Here is a 12,351-nt window from a genome sequence, read left to right on the forward strand (position 1 = left end):
CGTTCTAATTAAAGAGTCGATAATCTGTTGACGTTCACGCCAGGTGTGAAACTTATCTAATTTTGTTAGAATTGTTGTATACTCAGTCTTCAAAGGTAGTTGAATGCCAGCTATTTTCCTAATAAGCCATTTTAAACGATTACTCGAGGGTGATGGAAGTGAATGCAGTGCTGTCATCAGGGCAATGTTCTCTTGACATAGACGACAGACAGGTTTTTTCATATCCATGTACTGGCTCTGCCGTAAGAGGTTACTACTATCTACATTTTCAACTTTTGCATCTAGTACATTTAGGAAACTTTCAGTTGTATTCAAGCAGAGGCTTGGAACCCAATCGACATCAGCAAAATCATATGGACTCACAGTTCTTCCTGTAAAAGTTACTCATAAAATAAAAGAAACAAAACGAATTATGATACAAACCTTTGACGAAATGTTTCTTGCAAATCCAAAGCGATCTTGTGTCCGATTTAGAGGAGAAGCTCGAAGCGGATGATCAAGTTGCTACCAAGTTGAGGATTGAATCTCGTCGACAATATTTGCTAAAACGTGAAGTTGATAAGGTTGCAGAACTTGAAGCGGTCATTCTGATGATTAGTATCAAATTGAGGCATCGGAGATAGGAGCGCGAACTGCAGGATCGGGAGTCAAACCCTGTGGCAGAAGCATAGTTTGAACGTTTTTGCTATATCCCGGTCGGATGATGGGAAATCTTAATGTGCTGCTGCTGTAAAATGTTGCTGAAAGACACTGGAATTGTAGTTGTTTGCTGCTGTTGCGGTTGGGATGGCTGAATTATTATCGGCGTTAAGATAGACCTGTTTTGAGGTAAAGAACTTGTAGAAACCAAGACAGGGATTTGACAAAGCTGTGTTTTTGTGTCTGGCTCCGATTTTATTTAACCAGGAGAACCACCGCAGGTAAGTCCCAGTAAGTCCAGCCAGAAAATGAGCCCGTAATTCTCGCTGATTCTAGTTAGTGCCCAGCTCCAGTGACACAACCTATTCTAATAAGGATCGGTTGTGTCACTGGAGCTGGATACTAACTAGAAACACCTAAAATATTTAGATACTTACCATCTCTTGTTTATGCAAAACCATGTTTTCATTGTTTATAATCACTCGCGTAACTAAAGGCCCGAACACAATCAATGCGGTTGCGGCACGGCGCGGCGCGGCAAATTTTTAAAGCAATGCGTTTGCATATGAGTACCCACAATGAGTGCGGCGCGACGCGTTGCGGCAACTGCGGCGTTGTACTAAATTTTAAAATTTCTCAAAAAATGCGATGCGGCAGAGTGCGGCAATCACCTTGACGTTTTGAACTTGTTGATAGTTGTCAAAATAATTTAATTTGAAGCTACCACTAGTGTAAATTCAAACTTCTCGTGTTCTTAATGTGAATTCAGTTTTTCTAAACTGCATGTTATAAATATATTGAAACGATTGGTCCCACAGGTGAATATAGTGGGGACCATAGATTTAATTATCGCACTTTCCGGTGAGGAATAGTAAAATTGCATGGGCTGTTGCAAGTTGTTTGAAATCAAATCGGTTGAATATTACCATGATAAAGTTTTTTAACTATAAATATGGTTTGTTATAGAAATATGCGAATTTGGATTCTGCACTTCGTATGCTGTTGGAATTGTTAATAGCAATCAGATTCTACCGAAGTGCTAATGTGTCATGCTTCTGGACCCCTATAAAAAGCTGAATATGTACGTCGAATAGGTACATAGAAAAATAATCCAAAAGTGTTAGCTCAGAATGAGCCTTTCAGTAAAGTAAAGTTTCTCATAGGATTTTTTACGATCCTTGAGCGAAATTTCACGGAAACATTTTTACAATTAGGCTTGTGCTAATGGTAATACTTGATAGTTTACGAACACGCCAAATGTTTATTTAAATTTAAATACTAGAGTCACACGCAGAAAAATTTAGCATATTTAAATCAAAAATATGTGTTATTGAATTCAATCAATTATTGTTTATCACTTTAACCAACAAAATTATTAATTTCACAATATTTTTTATTAGAAAAAACAATGTATTTTTGCTTTCAATAAAAACATTTTTAATTTCAATAATTTTCTTTTATTTTCAATAAAAAAAATTATTAGAAAGCAAAACAATAAACTTTTTTATTGAAACAATAAATAAATTTTATTGAATTCAATAAATAAATTTATTGTCTCCCGACCAATAATTTTATTTATTGAATTTAATCCATATTTTTATTGAACCTACAAATCTTTTTTCTGCGTGCACCGCAAATTTGGAAAGTCCGAGACATGGTCATGGCTCACTTCTATGTATATGCCTTGGCAGTTTAATGGAAAAGCGGGTGCAACTTCCAACTAGGGAATCTACTTAAAAACCTTCACCCGGCTATTGGCAATTGTTTGGAAGTTCGGGTTAGGATCCAGGAAAAAGCGTTCGCTATAACGATTATGCCGAATAGAATACTGCCATTATTCTTTAAATACCATTTAGAACTTTATTTTGAATGATTACGGCTGGAAAAGAAGATATATTATAAACATACTTTAAATTTTATGATTTGATATACATTAAGCGTATCAATCGCCGTAAATCAATCAGAAGTCAGTTATGCTTTCATGTGCCAATGAGCAGGAAAACAATTCCGGATAGAGAATAGTGTAAAGAACATAAATGTAGGAAATTTTAATCCGTGTATATATTCTTTAAAAAATCAAAAATAACCCAGATTCTTCTGAATCGAAGCCAATTAGGATTCTAAATGCCAATAATCGATGTGAGATCAAAAAGAGAGTATATGGAACAACGAAAGTGTAAGCGATTGGTATTACCAATTAGGGTTTTTTCGAAACCTAATGCTATTTTCACTTCATTTGTTTCACTGTAAGCGAAAACTAACTAGAACCAGCCAGAATTCCGGCTGGGCTTACTGGGATGTTGCTTATGATTTTGCTTTAAACTTTTCTATCTCGATTTTACAAAACATAAAATCATAGCTCGGTTTGATACCACCAAAAATAGTGAATAAGTAGACATCTAAGGAAGTAGCAGACAAGAAATTCGCCGTTGCTCTTCTGACCGTTAAGAGGATTAAAGGTAATTGTTAAATTTACTATTTGAGAACCGCATCAAGAACTTCGGCCTCGGTCAGAATGTGCAATCAAAGTGTCATCTGTTTCGTATCGTACGCTACATATACACTCGCATTCAGCGCCATAAGACAGTCCTCCAGAATCACCTTAGGATCCCTCCGATTAAACACTTTCGCAGTCCTTGGATAAACTCACTGCCAAACAGTTGTTTTAACTGGTAGAAAAGTATCGCCCGGAAAACCCGATCCCCAAGGTTCATATCTTGAAGACCGGTAAACCAGAACCACTAACATCGAAGAGCCATCAGGTGCGCCAGCGTGTCAACACCGTGGTAAAACTAGTAGAGCAGGACACTTAGTTCGTTATCGCTCATGATATGAGCTCAATTCAGTTGTGCCGCAAGATGGGAATCTCTTATTATATTATCCAGACCTAATTTTTGGTAACGAACAACTAGCTACGGTTGAGAATAAAATCTGGAACACAGCGTTGCCATAGTTGCGGATTTTTCCGCAACCCTGCGGATTTTCCGCAATTTGAAATAGAGTGGCGGATTTTTCTGCGGATTTTCTGAATTTGCGGATTTTTTGCGGATTTTTCATGAATGAATCAAATGGTTGGCCTTAATTTTTGAATTTAAAATTTCATGTTTAATCACAATACGTACATTATATTATTTAAATAAATTTAATTATGCAATAATTGGCGTACAGGGATGTAACCGACTTTCACATATAGGGGAACATGAGGTGACTTGACCAGGTTTTTGGCTTAACCTGTATAACTCTCTAAAAAGTTTTCATTTCCTCAAAACTCATTAAGATATGATGCACTAAGGTATTGTGCGTGGTCATGTTTTTTTTTGCAGAATTTTTAAATTATTTTTGCAAAAGTTATAAAAGTTTTTCTGTGAACGCTTTTTCTGGTCAACTGCGGAGAGACTTGACCAAGGCCTGGGGAGACTTGACCAAGAAAATATTAAAAAATCAGGACGAAAAATAAAGACATAAAACATACTGTAATCCTTTTTTCATATTGTCCAAATCCTTGGGTTGCAGCAAAAAATACAAAAGGGTTGCGTTTCATAAATTTCCATTTTTAAATGTATTTCCTTTTAAGGATTATCTGTACTGCTTACATTGCATATTCACACGTTACGAACTTATCCATAACTTTCATTACTAATACTAAAAGATATAGACTGATATTTTAGGTGGGATTTTTGTGTGACGTGATAACATTTACAGTAGGAACCACAGCATAGTAAATATCAGAAATTTGGTATCTTTCTTCAGCTTGTCGCCACTTGGTCAAGTCTCCCCATAAAATCTTGGTCAAGTCGCCCCAACATTGGTTCTTACGTTCAATGTCGTGCAAATTTTAGTAATAATAATTCCAATGTTCCGATTAATGTAAAATCGTTTTGCTATTTCACAAAGAATAAGATGTGATATAAGTACTTTGAAAGTAATTATTAGTCGAGTAGATATGTCCATACAAAGTTTGATAAAAAATTACATCCTTTAACTTAAATTTATTAATTACGGAATATACGCTATAAGGATAGGATTTTTCATTCCAAACATTTAAAATTACCTTTTAAAATTACCAAGCATAAAAGTATTTTTGAAAAAATTTGCCGTCATTGCTAATAATAGAATTCTGCGCTTGGTCAAGTCTCCTCATGTTCCCCTACTCACTTAACTCAGCTAGGAAATTTCCGGAACGAGTAAACAATTGATTTCGAAATGGCAAAGTAAATTTTGGTTGCTGAATTTCAGCGAAATAGTTTCCGAGTTTTAGCAACCATTGAGAACTAAATAAAAATACATTAAGGCAAAAAATACTATAAACTGAGATTGTTTCTTCGATCCCGCTTTTCTCGTTGTTTCAACTATTCGTTATGTATTATTTTAAATTTTTAAGCATTCAAAGTTAAAAACGCCAAGGTTTTAAAATTTTAGAGATTTCAAAGACTATAATTTTGAAAATATGATGCTTTAATATCAAATTTAATATTTAAAAATAAATATTTAATTTTTTTGTTTTGAATTTATGAATATTTTTCAATTTTGAATTTATTAAATTTCAAAATTCTTGGATTCTTAAACTTTTATATTTCCGATTTTTAAATTTTGAGAAGAAATTGAACTCTAAAATTTTTGAATTTTAAAGTTTTTAATGTTTAATCCTTTAAACCTTAATTCCCAAATTCTGATATAATTTTTATATCATAAAATCTTAACTTAACACATCTTCAAATTTCAAAATTTATAAACTTTTAAATGTTTAACTTTTTGAATTCTCAAATATATTTATTTTGCAATTTTCAAATTTTTATTCACTTCAATATTTAAAATAAAAAAAATCAGAATTTCAAATTAAGCGTTTTGGCCTGTAATTTTTTAAATTTCCAATTAAACATACAAAAAAATTATATCTCAATTGTTTATTAGATTTTTAAATCTTCAATTTTTGGATGGCAAATTTTTACCTTTGAAAATTTTTGAATCCTCCGATTTTAATGTTTTTAAAAAAAAATTATATCTTTCAATTTTTCATACCTTTTTTGAAATAATTTTATTTTTGAAGTTTTAAATCGCTTTTTTTTAATTTAAATTTTTTTAGATTTCAAAGTATTTAATTTCTAAAATTTTAGACCATTAAATTTGAAATTTTGAAGCATTTCGATTATAGACGTTTTAGCGTTAGGGTCATTTGCCTCCTTTTTCAGGATAGAAAAATCTCTTTAGAAAACTCTTTAACTCTATGTGCGAGATTGATAATTGAACCCAAGTGAGCTGCGAACAAGGCAAACGATTTATCAACTATGCTATGCCCGCCCCTTTGAATTTGATTGACGCATCCTTAAATTTTTTTGTTTTTCGTCATTTTATCAGTTCATGTTTTTTTTCTAAATTTTCGATGCTTCTATTTTTTAATTTTAATTGTTTTTTTATTTTTTATTTTGGAATTTATTAGGTTTTTATTTATGATTTTTCAATCATTTAATTTTCAATTTTTATATTTTCAATGCATGATTTTTTTAAATGTTCCTTTTTGAAAATTTCTGGAACAAGGTGCGCAAAACTAAATATGCGTCTGGTCGAATTCCCGCAGCTCCTTTAGTTCATTGAGAAAGTAGATATTCTCCCACATTCAGCGGCGAGTGTGGAAAGAGTTTTCAGCCAAATATTTAAAAATTTAAAAATTAAAGTTATGCATGTGTAATGATAATAGATTGTTAAAAAGCTCGAAAAGCCCTTAATGGTGAAAAAAAAATAAAAAATGGGGCTTTTATTGCTTGCGGATTTTTGCGGATTTTTACATCAGCCAGGGATATAACATTTGCGGATTTCCCAAAATAAATAATGGCAACGCTGCTGGAACAGTTAAGCAAGATGGTTCCAAATTGTCAAGCTTCCACTTCCACATATTTCGACATGTGTTGCCGCTTGTCCGTGAAATTGCGCATGTAAAAGATAAGCAAGTTACTCCGTGACTCGTAAAATACTTTATTATGACGAAAATACTTTTATTCATTTAATGCGAAAATGGTTAGTTTTCTTCATTATAGCAATCCAAAATATTTCAAACTGTCAGTGTCAGAAAACTAACAAATTCTACAGTGCAGCCAGTTTCATCAAAGTACACTGTCACTTTGACTTTGACAGTGTACCTTCTGGTGTACCACCCAGTAAACGAAAAGGCGGCTAGGCGGTTAAACTCAGGGGTAGGCTATGGTTGTCAAACGACATATACTTCGTGAGTACCCAACATCTCGCCTCGGTCCAGCATTTTGGACCTCGTTTTTTTGGTTACTTCATCCCAAAAAGAGAATATAGGATAAGTGGTTTCGCATATCTCGTGTATTAGTCGTTGGCATATTTGTAAAAGGTATTGTTTATTGCTGTTTAACCGTGATAATCAGGTCCGGTCCAGCTGATATACTCATATATACTTACCAGTATACTAGGTAATCACCACCAACTTATAGGAAGAATCAGAGGTGAAATTGGTATTGCACACCAAAACTTATCACAATCTAACGTTCATTAAGACTTTAAGTAAGAGATCTTGTTCCATAATTTTCTACATTCGTTGGTAAATGAAGTGCACTAGACAAACAAAATACAAGTGAGAACACACCAGTGGCGTAGCCAGAAATTTGGTTTGGAGGGGGTTTTGATGAAAATCGCAAATTTTTTGAAAAAATGCTAAAATTTAATATGAGTTTGATAAATTATTGAAAACTCAAAAACATATGTAGTCTAACAGATGTCATTCTAGTCTACAAACAAGAAGGATCAACATGGAACAGTTTTCAAACCTCTATAGATTATTTTCTTGTATAATATGTCAATGAAGTCAAAAATTGCGATCTTTTAAAGTGGGATAAATGATCTAAACATTTTCAACGTTCAAGATCACCTAATATAACAATCCTTGACTTTGAAGGTTTGACAACTTCGGGAAGTTATCAACATAAAACAGCGCCTGCTTTGATATAGAAATTTTAGTGATTAACTCTCATAGAGGTGAATTATTTTTCAAAAATATTAAGAGACATGGTGCCTTCAGCAAAGTTTTTGATAATGTCATTTCAAACAATTTTGTTGAAAATATGAAGGCTACATGAATTCAACATATAGGGATTTAAATGGACTGGGCCTGCTATATTTCTTCTTAGTGAAGCAAAATTTAGGTGAAAACTATTTTTTTCTGCGCTACGGATAAAATTGTTTGAAACAATCATTGCGAGTTGAGAACACAAAACCTATAACTAAATTATGGATGGATGGAACTGAAACTTGCGTTTCGACTTCATCTCATCAGAATCCGACACTAACTTGGTGGGCGGACTAAGCTAGCGCCGAATTTATGCTAGTTCCTGAAAATGGAATCACTCTTTGTGTTTATGAGTCCTTTTAATATCTGGGAATTATTTGTTTTAAATCCAGTTCCCTTATTTTTTTGTAAGCTTCAAAGGCACCTTGAACGCAATGTGAATTTATTATTTAATTATCGCAGAAGAGATTTATCAAATACAGTAATTTCAGAATAGCTTGTTGTAAAGGTTTTCTACTACTATATTTCGATACTCTGAATATGTGGGATATTTATGTCTTTGACAAAATTGTTTGAAATAGCACTTTCGAAAACTTTGCTGGAGACATTAAGTCTCGACCCAAATTTGGTTGAAGAGTAATTCTTGTCTATAATTACTTCTAGGAGGATTAACCGTCAAAATTATTCTATCAGCAGATGAACAGTTTTGAAATTCTTCAATGTTACTTAACATCGAAATTTGGCAGTTTCGAATGAATGTGATCGTGACCGTTAAAAATTTATCGAGCATTAATTTTACTTTTCTTCATTAGTCAACCTCACAACTTGCAGTACTAGTGCGTAGCACACAAAATTTTAGTACGCCATTCATTGCATCTTGCTAAGAGGCTATTCATATAGTTGATAATACAACAAAAATCGATCCTGACCTCCTAGAGACAAAATTACATCAGCTTTCAACTAGTTTCTGAAATGTTATTCTTGTTGTTAACCATATTGAATTGTTGTCTAAACTCTACACAATCTAAAAGAATACATTTTCAGCAAATGTTGAAATGTATGTAAGTTTTCGGTAAACAAGCTTATGTTTTATATGCAATCAACCTATTCAAATTTAGATTCCCATTCGAAAAATTGTCTCTAATTCATATTTTGAAGCATCTTTCCAAAAATGAGCTCATAATAATTCAGACAGTTATTTTATTTTACATTGAAGTAATTTGACAACTATGGGATTTTGGCTAAGAGATAAGTTACAAGATCGCCTTCCCACAATTTTCCAAAAGTTCTCATGACGCTTTAAACACAGTTCTCAATGTAGTGATCAGAGAATATTTTTCCAAAAATATTTTGTGTATCGATTTTGTTGGCTATTTTCGGCAAATTTGAGACTAAGAGAAACGAAAGCAATGAAATTGAAAGACGGATAGGTATTCTAGAGCGAATCAGTTATAAACTTAGAACGGAAAACTAGAACTAGGCAGGCTCATATGGGCATGATCGAAAGGAAATGTGAAGAATTCTTTGCCTTATGCAGAGTAGGAGTTGGGCGTTGCACCCAAGTCTACCGCATGGTCTATGGTAGAACATAACTCATCATCATGTTTTACCGCCGACGCCGGTTTCTGGCGCAGGATCCGAAGATGTTTATGAATCTAAATGGATATTTTTGAACGAGCTTTCATTTCTCTCGGCCCATTGCGAATTAAGAACGTAAGTTTAAAAAAAATATGCAAGCGACCTTCGTTAAGAAACCGGGAATATAAGGGTTAAATGTGCCGGAACAATCCTAAGAATATTTATTATTGATGACATTTAAAACTGGACTCCATAAAAGTGCGATTTTTCTTATAAAAGTGCGCTTTTACATTGAATCGTTTTCATGTATGAGGCGCACTTATTCCTCGTTGGATAATACATAAGTGCGTAATAGACACCAAGACAATTCAATGTAAAAGCGCTTTTTTATAAGCGTTTCCGCACTTTTAGTCGCACTTATTATGTGCGCAATGCACTATATATAGTATATATCGATAAATCTGACAGTATACTGCGTACATACTTTCAGGACTAGCGGAAATTACACGCCAAGTGGAAGTCAACTGTCGGTACATACCAAAACTGTCGAAAATAATAAGCTCAAGGCGAACCAACAATCAGTACTACCCGATACAAGTAGAAATATCCCTTCAAATGAGGACATGCATCTAACACAATCCAGAACTAGCCAGAGTTACATGGCAGCTAGAAGTCCGATACAACCTAGAGCATCTAGTTCCCAAGATGGCTTTTTCGACAATACCGATGGAAGACAAGACGATGAAGACGAAGAAGAATTTGGTGCAACTCCAGCCCTCGCACCTAGCCGTAAGCGAAAGGCCGGGATTGATGACAGAATAAGCGGTCTTTTGACCAAGATTGATGACGTGGTATCTGTAACGGCGAATCAAGGCCGTCGTCATGCTACATTTTGCCACTACCTAGCAGAAAGAATGGAAATGTTACCTCATAATGTTGCAAGGGATTTGGAGGTGGAGTTCACTACGCGTGTGAACAACCTTATTGATATAAATGAATAACATCAAATTGAAAGAATGCATACGGGCAGCATTCGAATTTTTAAACCAGGTGAACGAATCTCCATCAGTTTAATAATTTGCAACACCTGCATATGAATGTGAAGTTTTAAATTGATATGTACTTTTGATTTTGATTATTTTTACTGTGTCTACTTTAAACTTGTTTTCGTATTCTCAAATATTTAAAAGCTATTGAGTTATTTACAAAGTTATTTTAATCAGAGGCTTGGATGACATTCGAATTAGGAAGACCTATATGTGCGTGAACCAACAGCAAAAGGTTTGTTTCAATATACGGAAGCTGGTTCGGAGCAAACAGGCCCCCGGAGAAAAAATTACTTGCTTTTTTTACTCTGGGATGCTACCAAGAGAATACAGGAACAGGAAGAAGAGAATACAGGAACGATTTTCTACCTGGTTGTCTTCGGGGTACTTCCAGTTTCTCCTGATACTGGAACAAACCTAATATCGAATGTTTTTCTTTCTTTTTTGGCACTTCCCAGCAAAGTTCAGCCGGAAAGGAGCCGGAATTCTGGCTGGTTCTAATTCGTATTCCGGCTACAGTGACACAAGCGTTTCTAACTAGAATCAGTTGTGTCACTGGAGCCGGAATACGAATTGGCACCAGTCAGCATTGCGGCTGAACTTAACTGGGTTGCCACATAGATCCACTAGGTAGTATATAGAAGGTGGAAACATTTTTCGATGTGAGGTTATCACTTTTTTCAAAAGAACTGGTAGATGATAAGGGTTAAGGAAAACTTTCGGAATCTTAGCATTCTCATTTAATAATTTTATTCATTTAGAGAAACTTACTAATTTTGTTTATTTATAGTAACAAGAAATATATACTTTCATGCATGTAGTGATATTATTATTCATGGAATTTGATTTTCAAGTAAATATTGAGCCAATAAATCACGTATGTCATATGCACTACGCGCTGCGTTGTTCCCACGTTGGACAATGCCTGCGGAAACGCTCGCCATGGGTTCAACTAGCTCCCTCCACTCACCTTCTTGAACGTCACCGTCTTCGTTAGCTATGTCAGCAAACCCTCGTGGAGCGTATTGGGATCCACAATGCTGTTTGACAAAGTTGTGCAGAATCACCACTGATTTTACAATATGCTCCGCTGACATCGGGTGCATGATGAGTGGAGATTTTAAAATTCTCCAACGAGCAACCATAATGCCAAAAGCATTTTCGATGGTCCGCCGTGCTCTAGACAATCGTCGGTTAAAGTTTTCTTTGATCAGAGATAGATTCCTACCTGGATACGGTCGCATCAAATTAGGTTTAAGTGGAAATGCTGCGTCACCTACTATATAGTGTGGAATAATATGTTCGCTTCGTGGTAATGCGCATGGGCCAGGTAAATTCAACTCATCTCGAAGAAGTCGACGTCCGAATTCACTAGCTGCAAACACACTTCCATCTGAATTACCTCCATATGCTCCTACATCAACAGCTAAGAAATTATAATTTGCATCACAAATGGCCATGAGCGATATGGAGTGTTGTTTCTTGTAATTGAAATAGAGTGAGCCGGATTTTGGTGGGCACTCCAATGTAATATGCTTGCCGTCAATGGCGCCGCAGCAATTTGGTAGGTTCCACTGTATTTTAAACTCGTTACTATACTGCTTCCAAGAGTTTTCATCCACTTCAGGCAAATATATGGCACACAGTTTGTTCCATATGATTTGTGTAACTTCCTGTGTTATTGACCGAACTGTTGACACTCCCATCCGGAACAATCGTGATAAATAAAAATGGCTCGAACCGTGAGCTAAGTACCTAAAAATCAAACGGAAGATTTCATACAATTTTCGAATGGTTTATTGCTGCTCAGCTCTTACATCAATGTGAGGAACAGTCTGCATTTTGCAGCAATCGGTTGACGCAAAGATTTTTTTACAAGCAGTTTTCCGACCACATCGAAAAGTTTATCAAACGCTGCTGGGGTCATCCGGGTGCACCGAAAAAAGTATTCCGGATCATGCTGCCTCATGAGATCGAATGAAGTCTCGAAAAAGCCTTCAGTGGCCCTTGCTTGATTGGATGGCCGTACCCACCAACGACGTTCGCTATGCTCTCTGGCATCGC

The 12,351-nt window shown here is 35.0% G+C and overlaps 1 protein-coding gene and 1 long non-coding RNA gene across 2 annotated transcripts; both read right to left on the reverse strand.

Annotated features, from left to right (window-relative positions):
• Window positions 1-239: 239 nt before the first annotated feature.
• Window positions 240-1,207, reverse strand: LOC131678822 (uncharacterized). Its single transcript, XR_009303743.1, has 3 exons — window positions 1,077-1,207; window positions 424-818; window positions 240-371 (listed from the first exon to the last, which is right to left on the reverse strand). It is a non-coding gene; the product is annotated as an uncharacterized LOC131678822 (long non-coding RNA).
• A 9,913-nt stretch (window positions 1,208-11,120) lies between these two features.
• Window positions 11,121-11,993, reverse strand: LOC131680028 (uncharacterized). The gene has a single exon (XM_058960762.1). The coding sequence runs from the start codon at window positions 11,991-11,993 to the stop codon at window positions 11,121-11,123; it is 873 nt and encodes a 290-aa protein (XP_058816745.1).
• Window positions 11,994-12,351: the final 358 nt, after the last annotated feature.

This window comes from Topomyia yanbarensis, chromosome 2 (genome assembly GCF_030247195.1).
Source record: "Topomyia yanbarensis strain Yona2022 chromosome 2, ASM3024719v1, whole genome shotgun sequence".
Classification (NCBI taxonomy): Eukaryota; Metazoa; Arthropoda; class Insecta; order Diptera; family Culicidae; genus Topomyia; species Topomyia yanbarensis.